Source organism: Neltuma alba, unplaced genomic scaffold (genome assembly GCF_004799145.2).
Source record: "Neltuma alba isolate B1F8T4 unplaced genomic scaffold, ASM479914v2 tig00012377_pilon, whole genome shotgun sequence".
Lineage (NCBI taxonomy): Eukaryota > Viridiplantae > Streptophyta > Magnoliopsida > Fabales > Fabaceae > Neltuma > Neltuma alba.
The window spans coordinates 41,631-63,690 of record NW_021636875.1 but is presented as its reverse complement, the minus strand read 5'-3'; the positions used below and the strand labels follow the sequence as shown (position 1 = coordinate 63,690).

The 22,060-nt window shown below is 36.3% G+C and overlaps 3 protein-coding genes across 8 annotated transcripts; 1 reads left to right on the top strand and 2 right to left on the bottom strand.

Moving 5' to 3' along the window:
- The first annotated feature begins 1,187 nt into the window (after positions 1-1,187).
- On the top strand, positions 1,188-10,637 carry LOC114726421 (ATP-dependent DNA helicase RecQ). The gene is made up of 19 exons (XM_028913012.1): positions 1,188-1,349; positions 1,777-1,889; positions 2,002-2,077; positions 2,208-2,350; positions 2,724-2,894; positions 3,086-3,293; positions 3,911-3,996; positions 4,173-4,404; positions 4,547-4,670; positions 5,390-5,526; positions 6,274-6,382; positions 7,406-7,448; positions 7,623-7,785; positions 8,160-8,230; positions 8,317-8,410; positions 8,841-9,059; positions 9,154-9,363; positions 9,850-10,242; positions 10,326-10,637. Exons 1-19 carry the CDS (start codon positions 1,332-1,334, stop codon positions 10,449-10,451), a joined length of 2,736 nt encoding a protein of 911 aa, XP_028768845.1. The 5' UTR covers positions 1,188-1,331; the 3' UTR covers positions 10,452-10,637.
- A 708-nt stretch (positions 10,638-11,345) lies between these two features.
- LOC114726423 (calcium uniporter protein 6, mitochondrial) lies at positions 11,346-13,923 on the bottom strand. The gene is made up of 2 exons (XM_028913014.1): positions 13,004-13,923; positions 11,346-12,136 (listed from the first exon to the last, which is right to left on the bottom strand). The coding sequence occupies exons 1-2, from the start codon at positions 13,550-13,552 to the stop codon at positions 11,657-11,659; spliced, it is 1,029 nt and encodes a 342-aa protein (XP_028768847.1). The 5' UTR covers positions 13,553-13,923; the 3' UTR covers positions 11,346-11,656.
- A 3,038-nt stretch (positions 13,924-16,961) lies between these two features.
- LOC114726424 (transmembrane protein 56) lies at positions 16,962-21,442 on the bottom strand. Of its 6 annotated transcripts, XM_028913017.1 has the most exons (11): positions 21,363-21,442; positions 21,212-21,275; positions 21,015-21,120; positions 20,529-20,682; positions 19,595-19,683; positions 19,366-19,504; positions 18,404-18,478; positions 18,127-18,248; positions 17,964-18,039; positions 17,373-17,432; positions 16,962-17,278 (listed from the first exon to the last, which is right to left on the bottom strand). In XM_028913017.1, exons 4-11 carry the CDS (start codon positions 20,649-20,651, stop codon positions 17,141-17,143), a joined length of 822 nt encoding a protein of 273 aa, XP_028768850.1. In that variant the 5' UTR covers positions 20,652-20,682; positions 21,015-21,120; positions 21,212-21,275; positions 21,363-21,442; the 3' UTR covers positions 16,962-17,140. The 6 variants fall into 6 exon arrangements, with proteins under 6 accessions (XP_028768850.1, XP_028768849.1, XP_028768852.1 ...); XM_028913016.1 differs by lacking the exon at positions 21,363-21,442 and having other exon boundaries at positions 21,212-21,329; XM_028913019.1 differs by lacking the exons at positions 21,015-21,120; positions 21,363-21,442 and having other exon boundaries at positions 20,529-20,686; positions 21,208-21,329.
- Positions 21,443-22,060: the final 618 nt, after the last annotated feature.

The window sequence follows — 22,060 nt, the reverse complement described above, 5'->3', positions numbered from 1 at the left end:
TATTGACAACTGTCGTGGCACGCGTTGACAACTATCGCGGCCTGATTGACAACACAATATCCCATTTCGTACTAAGGGTTTCCACCCACAGTAACCTTCATCTTTTTCTTCCTTTGCCACTGAACTAGCATCAGAACAGAGCAAAACCACCCACAAGCAACCCAAAAACAGAGCACCCATGATCATCCTACACACCCAACTTAAATCACCAACACACACCAACCAAAAACACAACTTTTCTATTGATTAACTTGTGAATCCCATTCCCAAAACCATCCACAAGCAACCCAAAAACACAAAAACGATTTTTTGATTTCCCATTTCCAAACAAAAGCACAATCTGTCAAGAAAGGTAGGAGAGAAGAAGAAAGAAAGTTTCACACCTGAAAATTTGTGGAGAAGCTCTTTGGAGTTCACTAATGGTAATAGAGAGGATATTTCATCATCAATGGCTCCTTCCCTCTTTCCTAATGTCTTCTTTCTCAAGCATATTGCGCGGGAACTCTCACCCAAATGAAATTCTGCGTCTTCGTTTCTGATGGCTTAGGGCAGGGCAAGAGAGTAATTTGTAGATTTTGAAAATTGCATCTAAGTCCCTTTGGGACTTTAGAAAAATTATGACATTTCAGGGGACCTTTTTGCTGTATTTTGGCTTCTGTGGGACCTTAATGTCATTCTCCCATTCAAATGTGATGCAAGTAAATTCGATTTTTTTTAATAAAGTCAAATTTAATTTTAGAACATTTGAATTTTTTGTATCAAATTCAAAATTTGTTTGCCAGCTCATTTTCTTATTATATTAAAATTTAAATTTTACTTGACATAACATTAAAAATAATTTTTTTTTAAAATGGCTCTTATTTCATCATGATTTCCCATTTTTCTCACTAAATTTTCAGCGTACCAAACGCGCTCTTAGTCCTTCCAAGCAAACTCCTCTCCATAAGGTTAAGTATGATGCAACCATACTTACATAGATGTTTAATTTATGTAAGTTGACTGCTTTTACACACACACACACTGTAATTATTTGTAAAATGATTTTGATCCCAACACTTTCTAGCTGGCAAGTTTCCTTCCGAGTAAAGGCCGAAACCTCAAAGTTTAGGGTCAGGGTCAAAAGTAATCCATGTGTATTTTGCTAATCAGATTTTAAAAGGTATGACACCTTGTCAACTGAGTAGCTAACTAGCCCGTGGCGTCACCCCCTCGATGAAGAGGAGGCAAAATCGAATTGGCGGGAACATCCGATTATTGCGGGCCTCTGACAAGCTAACACCTGCACAGTTTTTGAGTTATTCCTCAGCCCCCTTCATCTTCTCCACTGAACTATGGAGTCGGTTCTGAAGGTATTCTCTGTTAAGATATGAAGTTCATTGTTGATTTTTTTCTAAATGAACAATAGAAGCGATTGAATGCATAAGGCAGGATTTCTTTTGATTTTTCTCATTATTCTTTTAATGGAAATGATGTTTGGTCCCGCCGTATTGTCATCCTTAAGCAAGAACTCTGAATCTTTGCCGTCATTTGAAAAAAGAAGGGAAAAAAATTCGGAAACACTACCATCTTTCTATATCGTCGTGGAGGAGTGAGAAAAGTTCGGTTCTTGCTGCTTTCTCAGTCTCAAAAATTTGCATAGCAAGCCTTATGCAATACAAGGCATGCAGTTATCGCGTAACTGCTCATCAAAATTGAAATTTGCGAACAATGTATTAGCGATTTTAATTTAATCGTACGTTTTTTCATGACTCATTTTTTGGCTACTGGGTATTACAGAAATACTTCGGGTTTTCCGAGTTCCGCCTGTATCAAAAGGATGTCATCGAGAAAATATTAGAGAAAAGGGACTGCTTGGTGGTCATGGCTACTGGCAGCGGGAAGTCCTTGTGGTAAAAAGACCCCACAAAAGCTGTTCCTGAGCCTCCTTACCTAGCTTTGAGGGGTGAAAAAGAAGCTCTAATTTTTTCTCCGTGTCTTTTTCTTTTTCCCTGCCTTAAACAGCTATCAGGTGCCTCCGTTGGTTGCGAGAAAGACTGGGATAGTTGTTAGCCCTCTTATTTCATTAATGCAAGACCAGGTGAAATAATTGATTTATACACATATATGTGCTTTTGACTTTCTCTTCACCTTTTCATGATCTCAAATTCCCAATGCCTTTCTATAGCTTCGAATAGTGATTATCTCACAGAAAAGCAATGGGCAAACAGGTAATGGCTTTGAAACAACGGGGTATCAGAGCTGAGTATCTTGGGAGCGCGCAGACTGACCCCACTATCCAGACTAAAGCTGAGAGTGGCCAATTTGACATTCTGTTCTTGACTCCTGAGAAGGCATGCTTAATTCCTACCAGGTATTGGAAAAAATCGATGGATCATCTACTGTGTTATGCTGATAACACTACTATTGCTATTAGGATACTATGACATGGGCTAATATAACCCCAGGTCCAAAAGCTTTTATTTAAATCCTTAATCCTTAATTAAATTCTGAAGTACCTTAATTCCAAATTATAAATCCTAGGTCACTATTGATAATCACATCGTTACATGATAAAATAAATAATAATTCAATTTTATATAATATCTACATTAGCCTTTGAGTTTGAGTCATTAAGCACACAACCCTGTGCTTCTTTCATGATGTGTACTTATTTGCATGTTTGATTTGAGTTGAGAGAATACTGCTTGGGAATATTCGTAATTTATTTTGTCTCATTTCTGCAGCTTCTGGCTGAACTTGCTGAAGTCAGGAATCTGTCTTTTTGCTGTTGACGAGGCACATTGCATATCCGAATGGGGCCATGATTTTAGGGTGGAATACAAGCAACTAGACAAGTTACGTGGTGTTCTACCTGATGTTCCTTTTGTTGGCCTAACTGCAACTGCTACGGAAAAGTAATTGTCTTTCACATCAGCTGTTAATGAAGCATCTAACTGTTAAAAGAATTGTTGATTGTTGATATTTCTTCCTTCTTAAATTTATTTAATGTATTTGTATAATTATAGAATGCTTGATCTATATATCATGCTTTGATGGTTTTTTCATGTATAGTACACTTTTTAACTGCATCATGCCATATTTCTAGGGTTCGAGTTGACATCATCAGTTCCTTGAAGATGTGTAATCCTTATGTTTCAGTTGGTTCATTTGATCGCTCCAATCTTTTCTATGGCGTCAAGCCTTTTAACCCCGGACAACATTTTGTGAATGAGCTTGTGCAAGAGATTTCGAAAAAAGTAGCTACTGGTGGTTCCACTATAATCTACTGCACTACAGTCAAAGATGTAGAACAGGTATTGTGCTGCAAAACATTTCTGATGAATCCCATAATAGTTTTACCCTGCTATCATTGTCTCTGCCATATACCTGAACGATAAAATCAGTTAATTGTCTCTCTTTCTCATGTTGAAAATTATTTTCAGTGTTAAGTGAAAGGATTTTAGTTGATCATATTAGACTCATTACGCATTTGCTTGAATTGCTGTCCTCTTGTGAATATACTCACTGACGTTTTAATCACACTTACTCAAAGCCATGCTTGATGTGGTAAGGAATATATGTTCATTGTGCATGAGTAATATGACATCATTCAACCCTTTCTCAATTCAACTTCTTCAAAATTTATGAACTCTTGATTAGATATAGTGATATACAACCACATTATTTATTATTAAATATGCAATGATTGGAACTGCTTTTTTCTCCAATTTCTCTTCTCTCAATATTTCATGACTGTCTTACCATTAATTTTTTTCTTTTTGTTTTTTTTTTTGGTGGTGAACTGGTGATCTAATTCCCCTCAGGCTGATTCTATTCCCTCTAGAGCTCTTGGTCGAATTTCTTACAGTTTAAATTCTGTCAAATTATATCTGCCGCAGTTTTTACTTATTCTTAATCTTGTTATGCGTAGATTTCCAAGTCACTTGTGGAAGCAGGTGTTGCAGCAGGGATGTATCATGGGCAAATGAGTAAAAAATCTCGTCAGGAATCTCATAGGTGCTTATCTTATCCTCTATATTTCTTGAATAGCAAAATAAATTTTAATCCTTACGATCAAAATGAGTTTAAAGCATGTTTGTTCCATTAGGCCTCCTTTCAATTTTATGATAGGTACTGGCTAAGGCATTTCAGTACTTACTATGGCAAACTAAGTCATTTACTGATTTATTCAGATTATTTGTTAGAGATGAACTGCAAGTCATGGTTGCAACTGTTGCTTTTGGCATGGGTATAGATAAGCCTGACATAAGACAGGTGATTCACTATGGCTGCCCTAAGAGCCTGGAGTCCTACTACCAGGAAAGTGGGCGATGTGGTCGAGATGGTATAGCTTCTGTTTGTTGCCTTTACTACACAAGAAGTGACTTTACAAAGGGCAACTTTTATTGTGGAGAATTACAAACAGTATGTATTTTTAATTTTTCTTGCTGGATTTGATGTCTGCATATGTCTTAGAAGCCACCTAGATGAGACCATTGTCACAGAAGAGTTGTGCTTTAGTGAGCGTTGAAGTTGATGGCTTGCATTTTTCTTCACTATGTAACAGGTAAAGCAAAAAAAAGCTGTCATGGAGTCATTAATGGCTGCTGAACGCTATTGCTTGCTGACAACCTGCAGAAGAAAGTTCTTGCTCGAATACTTTGGGGAAAATGTTTCAGCTGATAGATGTGGTTTGGCTTTCACTTAGATATTTTAATATAAATGTATTGTCACTTATAGTGTGATGGTTAAGCCAATTATTAAGCTGCTTTATGTTTTCATTGACTTAGAAGAGCCAATGTTCTCCTCATACAATACATTTACTAACTAGACTTGCTACAACTGCCATTTGCGTTCAACGTTTCCTACTGGGATATGATTTGATGTCTTAGTAAATTGCTGTTGAACTGATTTTCTATGAGCCTGGTCAGACATTGATAGCCTAAACGGAGTATATGAAGCTCACTGGCTTTTAGTTATTGCACCCAAAGCCTGATTCTTATTGTTTTATTTGTATAATGTTGATACTAGTGTGGGAATGGAGATAACAAGAACGAGAGTATTTAGTGCCACTGCAGAAAATGTTTTCCCCTCCATTTAAGGGTTTTTTATATTGATACACATCAAGATACGTGTGTTAGGTTGAAATTATTGGGGAATGAAATATGATGTGAGACTTTATATAGTATATATTTATGCTGTTCTTGATAACATGCATCTCTAATGATAAACATGTGGCATCTTCTTTTCAGTTACTTTTTATCTCTTGGAAACTTACTGTCACATGTTTGCTCTCATAGATTCTTTTAAATCTTGGTTGTAGGAAATTGTGATAACTGCATTGTCTCAAAGAAGCAACGGGACATGTCACATGTTTGCTCTCATAGATTCTTTTAAATCTTGGTTGTAGGAAATTGTGATAACTGCATTGTCTCAAAGAAGCAACGGGACATGTCAACAGAAGTATTTCTTCTCCTGGCTTGCATTCAATCATGCCGGGGTAAATGGGGCCTGAACATGCCAATTGACATCCTGCGTGGGTCTCGAGTAAGCTATTAAACATGGAAACCAGGGGATTTTAGTATGATTTTATAGTAGTTTGTCTACTTGCTTTCTTCGGTTTTTGAGATCTGAACTTTGTTGGTGGAATTGGTGTCAATGTCTTATTTTATATATGCACTCTCTATTTCTTCTTAACATTTTTATTATCTTCCGGACAATACTGGATGCAGTGGATCTTAATTATGAAGTTCCTAAACTGATAAAATCCAAGAGTATACTTATTCTAGATGGGTATTTTTGAATCCAAGAGTACTCAAACAAATAGATTTTAACAGTGCCCCCCTTTTAATTTAAGAGTCAATAAATCTTAATTGAGAATACAAAATGAAATGCTAATTTTGTGGGGATAAAATATTCTGTTCTCTTTTTTCCCCCTTTTAAGGATGGATGGGATGTGGGTAGACGTCAAAGGTTTAACCCTTCTAATGTATTTAAAAAGTATTCTTTTTTATTTTCCATCGAGGAAGATAATATTCAAAGACAAAAATAACTAAACTCTTTAACTTTTGAAAGTAAACTTATGAACACTGAATCCCAAATCAGAATTATATCAGAAATTAATTCACGTAACATCATAAATTGCTCCACTGTTTAGAGCAAGGTATTATGCTCGGTGTGTAATCTGATAGTATGTCAGCATTTAACGACTTGTTTAATTATTCATTCATCCTTGCTGGAGTTTTTATAATGACCTTCCGATTGCTGATAATTGTGTTTGCTGGTGGCTCACAGGCCAAGAAAATTCTTGATGCTCAGTTTGACAAGCTTCCTCTCCATGGTCTGGGGAAAGCTCACCCATCAAATTGGTGGAAAGCACTAGGACATCAATTAATTTCTCATGGTATTTTGAGTGGAAATAATTTAGCTGGCTGAAGCTGTTATTTGTAGTCAAATTGCTTTATTAATTCATGTTCTCGCTTCAAGGTTATTTTGAATTCTGTAGAATTACTGGATGAAATTTGACATTGACTATGCACCTTCTGTGTTGCTTGACAAGTCAAATCATTGAACATTGAACCTTTGGTGCAATAGCATTCTGCATCATGGAAACTGATTGTAGTAGGGTTCTTTTCTTTCTTCTTCCTTTATTGTTTGGCCAAAAGATTGTCGTGGGTTGATAACTTTAGATAATGGAATCACACATGTCAATTTCTCTTTGGTTGTGTAAAGTCCGTGCCCACTATTCCTTCAGGCGGTCTCAAACTTGCTGTATAAAGACATTATGAAAGAATGGGTAACTTCGTTTGTATTTAAAATCTATATGATTAGATTGCAAGCACAAGGTTAGAGTGGCAAGAGACCATGGATGGATGACCAGGTTTCCTTCTGGATTGTCTCAACTCAACATCCAGCACCTGCCTATATCAATGTTTGGTAGGGAAGGAAGGAAAGAGACCCTTTGTGGTTCCATGTAAATTCAATCCAATGAGGGAATAGTCTCTCTTTCTACTACCTTCTAGCTCAGGGCTTTCAAGTTTCAACTTAGCTGCAATGTTATCAACATGCGAACTATCAAGGAAACAAATCTGTGAATCTGTGAATTACACACACACACACACACGAATTTTAACTTTTGTGGTTAAATAACTTGATCACTTCTCGCATGTCTTTCTTATTGATACTTGTTGATCAAAGTTTAATTTATTCTGCTGTAGGATTAACCATTAGAAATTATAATATTTTGTTTATTTCCTTTTTCCTAGTTAGGGTTGAGTATATTAGTGTGTTCTCCAAGTATTTTCTCATCCTGCATTTACACGGGGCATAAGACCTAAATTCTCATATTATCTTTCATTGTACCCAATAATGTTATACAAAATATGGTACGTGTTGTAGCTAGTAACTGACTTCCAATATTCTACAGGTTATTTGAAGGAGACCGTTAATGATGTGTACAGAACTGTGAGGTAGGTTTTTTAAGTTGTTCGGAATACTACTGTAATTGTTTCAAGTGTATAAACTTCTCCTTTTTTTGTTCTGCATGCATCTGGCCAATTATTATAAGCCCTTATTCCCACAGCATTCAACTATATTTCTTGATCAAACCTACACTGTTAATCATACCTACCTTCATGAATCAGTGTCAGTTCAAAAGGAGAGCAATTTCTGGCCTCTTCCACACCGGATTATCAACCACCCATAGTTCTGTCAGTGACTGCTGAGATGCTTGATGAAGAGGAAAATAGATCTGCCCCAGAAGAATTCAAAAGTTTAGCCACTTCAGATACTGAAGGGTTTTCAGAGGTTAGCAATCAGGTTTCATTATGTTGTTTATTGAGATCATCATTTCACCCGAAATGTACTTTCATTTTGATTATTTAGAAATATTTTTAGACTGAATGTCTTTTCCTTTGTTATCCTGGTGATATTTTTTGCTTCCTTTTCTCTTGCTTGCTTCCCTAAAAACTTTTCCTGGTAAAGGCAGTTGACAATTACGTGTTGAAGTAGAAAACGATTTCATTGTTATTTACTACCTCTAGTCTTAATTATAAGACTTTGTTTGTAGAAAAATAAAATGGCAGTGTTTTATCTTTCTTTATGAGAAACGTTAGGCCTGCATCTTTGACTCTTCATTTTGCTTTTGTCAACTCTTAGCTCTTTTGCATTTCTCTACTCAGGCTGAGGGGCGACTCTACCAAATGCTTTTGGAAGAGAGAATGAAACTCGCAAGAAACGTTGGGACAGCTCCGTAGGGTTTTTCCACCCAAAACTTCTTTTTGTTATTATTTCATGATTTGATTGATTTCTTAATGGAGCTGTTATAACATTTGATAGATATGCCGTTTGTGGCGATCAAACAATCAAGAAAATTGCACTGACTAGACCATCTACAAAAGCAAGGCTAGCAAATGTTGATGGTGTGAATCAGGTAGTTCTTCAGTTTGCTAAAATTAAGTTTTAATGCTAGTAAATGCATTAGACCGATGCATTAGATCCAGAAGAAACAAGGGAGAATTACAATGAGGTCCCACGTAATTAAAAAACAAGTCCCAGAGGTTGTCATTCTCACTGTAGGACTTGTTATTACAGGCTGCTCAAGTTGTTACTTGGGACTTTGTAGTGATTATTTCTCTTATGTGGGACTTGAATGTAATTCTCCCAAGAAACAATTGATCAGCAATAGTTTAAAAATCACAGAATCGCCTGTGGCGTCTTGGGGCATTATGCTGCATTAAATGTATTTCTTCTTATCATGTCTCGAGACATGTTAAACCAATGAAAAGGAATTCCCAATCTACGTAACATTTGCTCAGTCTTATTTTCTTCCTATTATTTGAAATATGAACAATTTTGTGTAGCACCTGGTAACAAAATATGGAGATCATTTTCTTCAAGTTATTCAACAATTGTCACAAGGATTGAACCTTTCACTGGATGGAGAAGCAAGCTTGCCAGCTCCTGCAGTAAGGAAAGTGTCCACTGTAAGTCTAACCAGTGAATCAAAGAAGTTGACGCCAGCAAAGTTTGAGGCCTGGAAAATGTGGCAGGAAGATGGCCTTTCTATTCAGATGATTGCTGTATGTCTCATTAGTTTATGATCATCACCAAGGATGTATGACTATTATGCTTCACTGTATAATTTATCACCCCTTCTAACTTTTTTAATCTCAGAACCTTCCAGGTAGATCAGCTCCTATAAAAGAACAGACTGTTGTTGAATATCTGCTGGAAGCTGCCCGAGAAGGATTGCCTTTTGATTGGACTAGATTCTGTGAGATGGTTGGACTGAAACCTGAAATTATCTCGGAAATTCAGGGTGCTATTCTAAAGGTTGGATCTACAGAAAAATTGAAGCCTTTAAAAAATGAGTTACCAGAAGACGTGAGTTCAATCTCTGGCTTTTATGATACGACTTTGTTCTAATGATTTATGCATGTGACCTGCAGCCCTGTTTTTACTCCTACGAGACAATTGTCTAATCTTGAATTCCGTTTATTTTTATCTGCATGAAACTCATGCTGCTTTGTTGCTGGTCCCTTTGATTGCAAATATCCTTATACATTAACCAAAGCTCGTCTCATAATTGTATAATGTCTCAGCTAATGACAAACAATAGGGGATCACTTGTATCAAAAACTTCTAACAGCTGAGGGAGATGTTATTACTTGCTCTTATTATTGACATTGAGCGAATGGATGATAAAAGTTTAATCTTGCTGATAAAAACTATGTTTTCTTTCGAGGAGTTCTATTCAATCTTAGGAACAGTCATCGTTCGCTGTAAAGAGCCAAAACTGGCTGTTGGCTGGGGAATTATATATCACTCATTGAGCATCAGATTGAATAAATTTAACTTTTGTGACGTCAGGTAAGCTATTTACACATCAAGACTTATTTGGCAATGCAAAACGCTGGAGTATCCCTTGAAGGCGCTCAGCAAGGGAGCAGCCAGGCAGAGAAAGATGGTGAACTCACGAAGGAGGCATCAGATTTATCGCGGAATCCATTAGATACGGGCAACACGGCAATCAGTGGGGAAATTGACATGTCTCCCAATAGTCCGATGGAAAATTGTGACCCAGATAAGGATGAGGAATCCACTAGACCTACCAATGGTTGCCAGGTACGGAATCTTCCATTAGTCTGTGAGGAGGAGTTGACAAACAAACGCCAAAAGGTCAGTGAACCAAGTGAAGAGAATCCTATCAAATTGAAGGCAACGGGGAGTTCCGTAGTAGAGTGGCTGAAGAACCATGAAGGGGTCAGTTACAACTCAATTTTGCCTTTGATTAGATTTGTTTAGTTTTCATGCTAAGTAAAAATGCGGATGTTTATTTGCTGCAGGCTACATTGAATGATATTCTGGAGAACTTCAATGGATCCAGTGATGATTCTGTGGTGGAACTGCTGAATTACCTCGAGGGTGAGTTTTTGATCTATAAGAAAAATGGCATGTACAGGCCTATGTGATTAGGTGCATCAGCTTATTCCTAGTAATATTGCTTCTGTATTTCAATGATGTTGCTGTGCGATGTTACTAACAAGTTTGCTGACGCGGATGCTTGAGTACATTTAGCCATTTTGCAGATCTGATGTGTAAATTGTTGTTTTATTTTATTTCGTTTTTGAAATTTCAAAGTAAAGCCTTTTAAGAAATACTTCTAATTAATCAAAGAATGTTTGAATATGTGGGCACTAATTTACCCAGCTTATCATCAATCGTATAACTAACTTGGAATCAATTACAATTATTTTTTTAAAAAAGAGTATCAAGGTCTTCTTTCGGGTGATTGAGATATTGAGCTTTTATAATGAGCAGTCGTTACATGGAATAAGAATCCGCTTTGATGGGTGGAGAAGATGAGGAAGCAGACGCAAGATTGCTCATTAAACAATTCACACCTCGGATATAACATGCTTTCGATGTAAAAGTCAATATATAACACGGAATTCATGACGAACCGCATGGTTGATAAAGTAATCTACTTTTTAGAATTCAATTAATGTGGTATGTTACAAAAAACGAATTCATTTAATGTAAACAAAACATGTTTAATTAATGTGAAAACCGTTTCTTGTGCAGCAGATTAATCAGATTACTCGGGTTATTGTGGCTTTTCATCCTTGACAGTATGTATCAGTGAAGAGCATGTCAATTTAATAATTAATAGATTTTAGTACTGTCACCTCCTTCCAAGGGAACAAAAAGACTTGATTTAAAAAAATATACATGCATTTCATGTATTAGGAATATCAAATACAAATATCAATTAAATCATTAAATTTAAAAATCATGTTAAAGACAATTAAGTTTTAAAATTATTTCCCAGAAAATTAACCCTCTGGCAAGTAAAAATTTAGAGCTGAGGGGGGAAAAAACAGCTCACCCCCTTGAAGCTATAATCAATATCATTAAACAATGGATTCCGAGTGTTCATTGACAAAATGACAGCATAAAAGAAGTTACCAAGCTTTAAGGAAAGAAGAGGAGAATGCAATGCGTCTTCTTATCCTTGCTAAGGAACAATGGAGGAAATATATAATTATATGCAGAACAGCAAAGTTAGGTGAAATTCTCCCCGCCGACATGAAAATAGATGGGGAACAAGGTTAAGGTTATTTCTGGTATATTCCAAAAGAATTGTATAAACCTACCTGAAAATTAATGTTAATCCTTACTTCAAGGCATCTTCCAGATCCAAGTCCAGTCCTACTCTGTTTTTTAGAGTGCTATTGCAATCTAGAGGTGTTTTGCACTTTATCTGTAGCTCTTGGAATCTCTCAACATCAAAATTTTGCTTTTTGAAAAGCTTCTTCTGCCTTGAAATGAAGAGCCTCTTCATAAAGTCTTGGTATGTAGGGTCTCTTGAAGTGAAGAGAAAGTAGGCATAGCCTATGATCAAGCCAGTTGTTGTTGTAAAAAATGCAACGGGTTCCATCACATCCCATGAGAATTCCCAGAATGTTAGCCGGAAGAAGAACCCAACGCAACCAATGCCAAAGCCGAGTCCTGACCAGAGGATGCGCCGGACCTGCTTATGTGCCAACACATCAATGTCTTCTTTCTTCTCTTGCAGCTTCTTTAACTCCTCCCTCATTGGGTCATCCTCAGCCGTCAGTGCCAGTGGTACTGCTCTTCTAACCAGATCAACAACCTGAGCCCATAAAAATTGGAACAAGCAACAGAAGATGAATCAGTCAAGCTCAAACTTTTGAAAACGATGGAATTGCATGTTACTTCAGGAGTTACAACTAATATCAGCAACGAAAATAAAGACACTTGACTCAAATGATGTGCTACCATCCAGGCAATTACAGCCAGGATTCACCGCACAGTTTGCGCTAGACAGGCAGATAACTCAAAATTGGATGGTACACTGCCAAACACACCCCAGGGAAGTAATCACAGTTCTGAAGTTATGAAAACCAAGGCATTATTATGAAAGGAGGAGGAAATACAAACTGCCACTCCAATCTCCCTGAATCTTTCTGTCGCTCAGATGCGTTGTTGAAGACATAGTGACCAGTAAAACAACGTAATAGTTCCCCAGCCTTAATGGAGGCATGGTCTTAGGTACGAACACTAGGTTTAAAGCTAGCAGGTTTAGCTTTTTGATTCAGATCTGACTTTGGGAACTACACTTCCATCAAAACAAGCACTGGCGAGCCTATTGAAGGCAAGGTCTCGGTTTCAATCTAATGAGTGAAAAAGCTTGGATGAAGACTCAAACAATTAATCTCACAATCCATAAAACACCAATGGGACCGTTATTAGCTCGTGGTTTGCAGCAATAACAAACAACTTAAAGGGCCCCCTCACTAAAAAGAAAGGTAAAGTAAATACACACGCTTATGGCGAAAGACTTGCATCTAATCATGCTTATTGAAAGACCCAGAAACACAGGTTCCATTCCTACGCTAAGCATATACACTGTAGTCCTATGTATATTCTATTACAGACACAAGTTGGTAGGCAAAATTGAAAAAGGAAAAGGGGACCAATCAAATAGTGCAAGCCTTACCTTGTCGGGATGAAGATAGACCTTGTCCCGAAAAAGAAGTATAACCCCAGCTTCATCAAGAACCCGAGCAAAAGCGGTAGCTTCAGCATGATTCCTAGCAATACCCGTGTTCTGACATGTCTGAAGAAGCTCCGAGTATGGAATAACTTCCTTCCCCTCTAAACCAAGCTTCTTCTTGAGGGTTTCTACATCCACCAATCTCATAAGCCTCCTAACTTCCGCGAAGGTTATAGAATCTATATTTTGCGAAACACCAGTTTTGTTGTCGTTGTTATCGCCATTCCCAGATGAGTCACTCGCAGAAGGTGAGGAAACCGAAGCCGATGAAGATATGCCCCGTTTGATGTCACTGAGTAAAGTTGATAAAGATGCTGCTTTTCCTCCAGTTCCATTACATTCTACTGTAAAGAACCTCAAACCTAACGATGGAAAATGAAGGGGATGAAGGTTCCCTTCAATACCATGGCCGATTTTGACAATCGCAGACGCCCTTTGCTTCAAAGAGACAATACCACCGCTGGTACACCACCATGTCAATCGACTCCACATTTCCGAAGAAGAACGGGAGAAAGAAAAGAAAGAAAAATCAGAGAAAAAGTCTGAACTTTATATGGATAAAACTCAATCCAAGCCTCCGGGTACAAGCTTCACTATAAAAATCCTATATTCATCTAACCACCCCCCATCTTCTTGCTTCCCCTCTGTTCATTGTCTCTCCACTCTTCAGTCACAAGGAAGCTAAAGCAAATAGCTATCGAAAGAGGAAGCAAATAAGAAACCAGGCAACAATGTGGAAAGCCGGTTCAATGGGAAAAGAAAGTGAAATTATTGAGTTTGTAACATTATTCATTCAGGACTTCTGTGCAAATTCATTGCAGCATTAAAAACCCCAAAGAGGAAACGAACACGGCAAAGAAGGCCAAGTAGAAGACCCAAGCAATTGCGCGGAACGCAACGAAGGACATGCGCCAGAAGGAAAGGAAAGCGGGGACCTTGGCGGAGCTAACGTTCTTCTTAACGGTCGTTAACGGTTATTACTAGGTTCAGGTCAAAAGAAAGGCTCTAAACGGAGTTACATTGCCGACCTATGCACTCGGCCACCGCACGATATTCTCGGTTGTCGGCTCTTTGTCCACGCCAGAGATTTTTAACAACACGCTTTCATTTTTCTAGGAAAAAAACTAATAAGAGAAAGAAAAAGTAATTCCTCGTTGAATTGGGACCATGTCAGCATCTATTATTACCTCCGGTCTTTAATATAAGATTTTGTTTGATTTTTATCTTGATCCTAAATATAAGATCCTAATCTACTTTGTCTCTCATATTTATATATATTTTTTCAAAATAACCCTTCTAGTAATGATAGTTCTAATCAATACACTTGATTAGTAAGGATATTTTAGGAAAGACAACACCTATTTAGGACAAATAACTAACTCTACTTACTTCTTTAATTTCCTCAAATTAGTCAACTGACTCTTATAATTAGGACCGAAGGTAATATTATATTGGATTCCATGCACAAATTAATTCGACCGACTAGTAGTATTTGTGTGAAACTAAAAAACGAGGGAGTCTGATTCTGTATTATATGGGTATGTAAAAAGCTTATAAAGTGCTACTTCCGCTACTTAATATAAGATTTTATTTAATTTTTATTTTGATTCTAAATATAAGACTCTAATCTGCTTTGTCTCTTATATTTATGCATTTTTTCTAATGTAATTCTTTTAACAATAGTGGTTCTAGCTAATACATTTGACCAGCAAGGATATTTTAGGAAAAACAACACCTATTTATTATAAATAACTAACTTAACTTCTTTCCTTAATCTCTTTAAATTAGTCAACTAGTTCATATAATTAGGATCGGAGATAGTACTTCACTATTTTAAGTAAATCACGAGTAATTATATATTGACATGTTATTTCTTGCCTATCATCAGTAATTGGCCAACTTTGGGGTTAGGTCACAATCTTTCTTAAATAAAGTACTCCTCCTATTCATGATCTAATTGTTAAGTTAATTTTAGTACTAAATATAAGACATATTTTTATATTTATCAATTTTTCTTAAATTATCTTTATAAATACTTCCTACTCACCATAATCAAGAAGAGGATATTAATTTATAATGTTTTAAGATTAAAAGCATGTCATATTTCTTACAATTAACTAATTTATCTAACTTTCTTTCTAATAATTAGTTTAGGTCTTATATTAAAGACTAAAGGATAAATTTGTTGTTTATTGCCTATCATCAGTAACGGGCAAAAATTTTGAAGGTCACAACCTTTCCCAAATCAAGTACTTTTCTAATCCTATTTATAGGATACAGAGAAAGTATTTTTTCTAATTATAAATCATTAATTTTAATGAATATATAATTTTAATTATAATTTAATGTTATGTAAATTATTTTTAAAAAAGTATTATTAAAATTTATATATCAAATAGGGACACATTTAAAAAGTTATTAAATTTTAACAGAACATAAGGTTCAAAAAAAATTTGACCAAAAAAGGTTCAAAATTTTTCTTAATCATGGGGAAACATTTTGAATTTTTAAAACTAACTTGGAAATAATATACTTAATTTATTTTCACACAACGTCGCACCTTTACAGTTTTATCAGCACAATGGGATCCAAACCAGATGGCAAAAACAAAAAAAAACAAAAAAATTCAAACCGATATTTTTTTCCTTTTGCAGCCTTTTTGTTTTTGCCAACTTTCCGCGAATCTTCAACAGCTTGATTGCACTCTAAACTAAGCTAAGCCCTTTACAAAATAAATATAGAATTATGAATAATCTATTGATTACATAGAAATAATGGTTAAAGTATGTGACATGCTTTGCATCGTGAACAAAGTCGGATTCCGTGCACCAATTTATGTTTCGTTTAAATCCACGAGGAGTGTAATTTATAGAAACTATAACAATAAAGCCATAAAGGTCTAGGAAAAAAAAAGTTTGATTCCAAATGCCCAAACTTTATAAAATTTTTGCAAGGTCAAAAACTTCAAAATTTTTGCGGTTCGTTGCTTTAATAAAAAAGAGGTGAATTACTTCATAGCATATACAAAACTCACAACACATTCAAATATAAATAACAGGTAAATCTATGAGTAATGTCACATTGCTCATTCTATTCAAGATTCAATTTGATTTCTATAAGATCGCACCTTTAAATTTCTTTTAATTTCTTCCTATAGGCTAGTCTGTTACCACATAACGGACTGATATTCAAATCTCTATTAGGAAAAGTGTCTACTTTTAATACTCGACAGTGATTCAAATAAAATTGACTCTTATAGAAGGATACTCATACTTTAAACCCCAAAAAAAAAAAATCTGCTTACATCTCACCCTACACTTACTGTAAAGGCGCATTTTCATGTCATGAAACCCAACAACTTTGACACGTGAAGCCAACGTCAAAATTTGAAAGTGCACTGAAGATCTGAACACTTTTCTTTACTTGTGGGTGAGGTTTTGAAATGGGACTAAACCTAAGTGCGATTGGCGGAAAGCAGAAGTGCTCACATCAGGAAAAGAAACCCACCCCACGTCCAAGTCTAACGCCCAACCATGAAATAAATGAAACGCGCCAAGAAATTGGTGCTCTCAAACCATCTCAACCAACCCAATTGACCAAGGGGCACTTATAGGTCATCCGATGACCTTGACACACAGCCAGACTCGTAGCAAATCAAATACATCAATCAGCATTAATATTATTATAAAATCTACAGAAAATTTCACTATTTGTATCCAGTCTGTAATAAAGCTCATACCCCGGGGTCCTGTAGTACGGAGATGTACCACCTGATTAAGCATATATTTGAGTAAATAATCAAAATTAAATAGGATTTCACGAACCCCTTCATATGCTTTCGAATCTTCCTTTGCTTGCAGCCATTGTTCGCAAGAATGTAATGGTCCAACCCAAAGTAGACTTACTTGGTCAATCAAAAGTAATTTTCAATTTAATATGGACAACCCATGTGCAGTTTATCATCACATTTGAGCAAATAATGTAGATTGCGAATGTCAATCAATAAATGGCCATCTAAATAGTAATACAGCAATAACTAATAGGGATGTACAAGTCCTGGAGTAATATGCATGGACGGCTTCACTTCTTGTGTTTTGCTTTGGAAAGAGTTTTAACCAATCCCTTGGCAATCTTCCAGAACCAGAATATATTCATTATTGCCAACATAGGAGGCACCACAAGCAAGCTGTAAAAGCCGAGAGGAAAGACCGTCTTGACCTGATAATGACAAAATTAGAAGTTTGATAATTGCTTCAGGCACGGGATACATCTGTGACACATATTTGGGAATCAGAAAGCAAAAGCTAATTACCTCATCGAAATGGATCCACATGTGGATAAAAAAGAAGATGAACAGAATAATCCTCGCTAACTGCAGCACAATCATTACAGAGCATAGTAAGAACTAGATTGGAGCTACCCAGAAAACAGTTCCATAATTCCATTATAGCCACTGGTACTCAGAAACAGCAAGAGATCATGGCCGTGTGCAACCATTATCACTTGCGTCCATTATGCAGCAACACACACTATCCCACTAAGTGAGGTCACAAAATCGGTTAGCTGGATGATAATATACTTCCTAGTACACTGTCATATCCAAGACTGCATAATCAATATCTTATAGAAGCCCTCTAAGCTCAGGAGAACCACCAAATAGTTTGTAAACGATTTCCCAAATAAACGAGTAGAGAATAAAGGAAAATGTCCATATATGGCTTCATAGCCATACATTCATTATTCAATTTTTAATTTTTCTCAGAATCCTGGTGATAATATTTGTTGTCATTTTCTCCTGAATATGACTCATCCAGAATTAAAAAGAGTAATTTACAAAAAGAATTACCAAAATGAAGCCATTTTTTCATGAGAATAATTAAGATCAAGAGTATTTAGACAGTACCAACCACCCAAGGAACAATGCAATGCCATTCCCAATGTAGAGTTTTGAGTTCTTAAGACCAGCATTATCCAAGTACCTGCGCAGGTAATTAATGTAATAAGCGACTAAGAAAATGTTGACTAGGGTGCAAGAAAGAAAATGGATTCCCGAGCAACAGAATTACCATCTTAGATTTACGCAAGGAGTAGTGCTTTCAGTAAAAAGAACCATTAGTATGTAGAGCTGTGCTTGACCACTTAGTAGAGAGAGGATGATGGAAAACATGGACAGTCCATGGTGTAGAACCTAAATATGGATAAATAAAGTTGTTTTACCACTTGAAAATCGTCTAATTAGGATATTGAGTTCATTTACCATAAAAGTAAAATGATGTGTCTAAAAAACCAGGTTCAGCTCTAATGCATCAATGATAGCAAGCAAGCTTTTATTCATCCACTTACATATTCCAGCCCTCCTAAAGCCGGAAAATGCCAAAGAATCATTGCAAGATCTGATAGAAAATAACCTATAGAAATCTGCAAACAGGGAAGAACACAAAAGCAAAAATTAACTAATAAGCCAATGTCATAAATGAAAAGTCATATATGTAGGGCGAACAATAACAATAGTGCCAAATAACATAAAAACTTATTATTGAGATTAAGAAAACAAGAGATATCATAATTGAGAAAGAGGCAGAGATTATGACGAAAATAGAAAATAGAGAATTAGCCTGCTATGCATAAACAAAAGAAAACTACAATAGAACTCAAAAAACTTCGTCAGCAAATATACATTTCAAAATAAAACAGAGAATATACACACACTTCAAAGAAACACCAAAAATAGGCATCAAGGATGTCAGACATTATTTACCTCAAAAATAAAACACTTTTGAGAAAACTAACTGGGTAAGCAGAGTGCAACATCCCAAGTGAGCGCAAGGCCAATGGGAACAAGTACAACTGACAGTTCGTTTGGCATTCTTTATTTGGGTCCTAACTAGCAGATTATATGACAAAACAATTGCCTACCCCTATGGGTCACAATTCACAACTGAGCAGGGCACCGTTTGTATGCAAAAATTAGTTTCCCATCTTTCCTACCTCTGCTATTGCCATATGCTGCATGTGCCCGGATCTAGTGCGAGCAGTAAAGGTGTAAAGTAAAATAAATTTTAAAATTTCAGAAATCGACTAATGTCTAAATCATATGGACCAAAAAACAACATTGTCGTTGTCACATGTGGCAAGTGCCCAGGTATAATGAGAAGAACAGCAGAGATGTAACGCACAATAAATTTCACAAATTTAGAATCTAGCTTACATCAAATCATATGGACGAAAAATAAACCAAATTGATACATACAAGGGGCAAAAATGAGATCAACAACCAAATCCTGCCTGTATCTTCATCCACTTACCCCAAATACAGTATTTGACAAAGTAGACGATCTACTAATAACTGGCTCGTCATCCAAATCCTTATTGAAGATATCTGACACCATCAGGAGGTAGATAGATGCAAATGATACAAATACAGCATGGACTGTTGAGAACCCCCTGCTTTCCAAAAGACGTTAATCTTTATATGAATGTTCAAATATATCCATATCCAATGAAAACAGGAATCATTATGTAAAGGCGTTTCACCTGTTGTTCCATTCAGTTTTTTGTGCACTGCTCAACTTGCGATATCCCTCAAACAACAGAGAGCTCACAAGAGCCGTTAATCTATAGACCTTCAAGAAAAGGGGAAAGAGTCAAAGTTGCTGAAAGTTATAGATTCCTGGCATCATGGAAATCTATAATCCATTAATAAGAAATCTTATTTCAAAAGCATTACGACTGCGATTTCAATCCTAATGCTTTCCAAAACTTTCCACATATTGACCCTATATCATATAGGAAGCATTTGTTGATAAATGAGAAATATTTTAAAATTTGCAAACCTATAGAAGTTATTACGGTTCAATGGTATTACTTTATGCTTTATCGCAAAGAGTGCTGGTTTCCAAAATAACACCCACAATTTGGCAAATAAGAAAGTTCTAACACTAGAAGTAATTCCCACGATACTAGTCTGTTCTCTCGTATATTCTGTTGAATTCCTTACCTGACGGATCATTTATCTTCTTTTTTCAAGTTACTCAACGATTTATGTATTACAAAGCATAAAAAGAAGGGGGGAACAACACAACCTTTAGCCCCATTGAAATTTTCCACATCTAATGTGTTGTAACACTACAACATGCTCTGATGGCAACAGATGGATAATCTTAGAAAGGAAGGAAAGGAAAGGAATACATCTAACTAAATTTGACCTATATGAAATCATATTCCATAAGGATCACGTAGATAAGTTGATTAGGGGCAAAGCTGTTCACCATTTAGACATCACAAGAAAAGCCATATGTGGCTCTCCAACCTCCTTTTTCTGCTCAAATTTTACGTCATTCCTACTTCTATTCCCCCGCCATTACGGGGATGAGGGTTCTCATTTTAGCTAATCTAGACATTGTTACACAAAGCTGAGAAATTTACTCAAAAATCATCACTATATTAATCAGCAGCTCTCTACACTTACAATAACACAGGAGATGATACCGGCGAGGACAGATGCCAGCCAATGGAATTCTTTGTTTGGACTAGCATAGTCATATGACGCTACTGAACCAAAGGGGAAACCAAAAGAAAACGTCATTGCCATCCGGTCGCTTCGTTGAAATTGCTATATCAAACTGCGCCAAAGAGTGAAGACGCCATATACTGTTAGCTAAGCTCAAAGTCTGCCGAAACATGAATACAGCAATGTAGGTGAGATTCCCATCGAAAAACTAAAAATTAATACTCTATCTAAAAGAAATAAATCGTTTAAACAAGTTTCCGTAGTTTAACCCATTTTACATTATTTTTAACACAACATGACCGCCGCATGCAAAATATAACTGCCACAATTCCCTTACTCAGCTGAACGAATTTCTTGGAAAACAAACCAACCCCGTCAGAAAAATGAAGACAAGAAATAGGGCACAGAGGTAGGCATTTCTCATAACAAACACAATTCCCAGACCTTCAAGCCACCAATAACCAAGATAATAGACGAAACAGTAAAGTTTTCCTGTTCTTCGGGTCGGTCAACTGGTCAAACAGAGCCCAGCCACTCCTGGCATCAAAATCTGCACAAAGAAGAAGCAAGGAAGCAGAGGAACGGAAACACGCACAGAGAGAAGATGAATGAGAATTGGGTAAAAACCCATATTTACTTACTGCTTGGTTCAAAGATGGGAAAGCCTCTCCGGAAACGGCAGACGCGGAATGGTGGCTGAGCGTTCTGAGCAAGCGGGCAGAGAGAATAATAATAAATGCATAGGAAAAAAATAAGAAATAGAAGCCCAAAAATATACAAATGGAATCTTACTATTCTCAGTCATTAGAACCGGAGGGAGAATATCAGAGCATAAATAATCTTCCTTTCTCGGTTAAAAAAAGAAGGGTGATAGGTTTTGTCATTTGCTTACTGCGGCTGGAACTTGAAGTTGAAACTGATGAATTAATTAATGAAGTGATTGACTGGACTACATTTTAATTCAATTTGATACTATTAATTTTTGCGTCTAAACTGTTTTTTAGGGTTTGTTTTATTTGGGATGGGGTGGTCAGTATGGACCGTGTGGTAAAGCTAACGCCATTCTTTTTCACCAGAGCTGGAATACCTTCCATGAATTCGGATACACAACACAGTCCTTTCGTTTTCGCAATAAACGAGGCACATTTTGTTTAGACCGATGCATGGCGCAAGTCAAGCAAAGATATTTAGCGAGTACGGAAACATCATACTTAGCTTAGCTGCTAGCTATTTGGCCCAACCAAAAAAAAAGAAAAACACACTTAGGTGTGTTTAGATGAAACCAAACCGTGGTTTGGAAAAGTGATTCTGGAGAATAGATTCTGGGGAGAATAGATTCTGTGAAGAATAGATTTTGTAAAAAAGTGATTCTGAGAAGTGAGAGTGTTTGGATAGTTGTTATCAGAAGCACTTTTTATATATACAAATTACTAAAAAAAAGACATAAGTTAATATGATAATTACAGAAAAAATAGATTTTATGATATATT

What these genes read in the sequence shown, in the direction of transcription:
- LOC114726424 (XM_028913017.1), bottom strand. Translation starts at nt 20,651, where the DNA reads ATGGCAATGACGTTTTCTTTTGGTTTCCCCTTTGGTTCAGTAGCGTCA. An exon ending in CATTGTTCCTTGGGTGGTTG is followed by an intron (nt 17,433 to 17,963) that starts GTACTGTCTAAA and finishes ATTGTGCTGCAG; the next exon opens with TTAGCGAGGATTATTCTGTT. An exon ending in TGTGGATCCATTTCGATGAG is followed by an intron (nt 17,279 to 17,372) that starts GTAATTAGCTTT and finishes TGTCATTATCAG; the next exon opens with GTCAAGACGGTCTTTCCTCT.
- LOC114726421 (XM_028913012.1), top strand. An exon ending in TGTTTCAGCTGATAGATGTG is followed by an intron (nt 4,671 to 5,389) that starts GTTTGGCTTTCA and finishes TCTTGGTTGTAG; the next exon opens with GAAATTGTGATAACTGCATT. An exon ending in GGCTGAAGAACCATGAAGGG is followed by an intron (nt 10,243 to 10,325) that starts GTCAGTTACAAC and finishes TATTTGCTGCAG; the next exon opens with GCTACATTGAATGATATTCT.
- LOC114726423 (XM_028913014.1), bottom strand. Translation starts at nt 13,552, where the DNA reads ATGTGGAGTCGATTGACATGGTGGTGTACCAGCGGTGGTATTGTCTCT. An exon ending in TCTATCTTCATCCCGACAAG is followed by an intron (nt 12,137 to 13,003) that starts GTAAGGCTTGCA and finishes TTATGGGCTCAG; the next exon opens with GTTGTTGATCTGGTTAGAAG.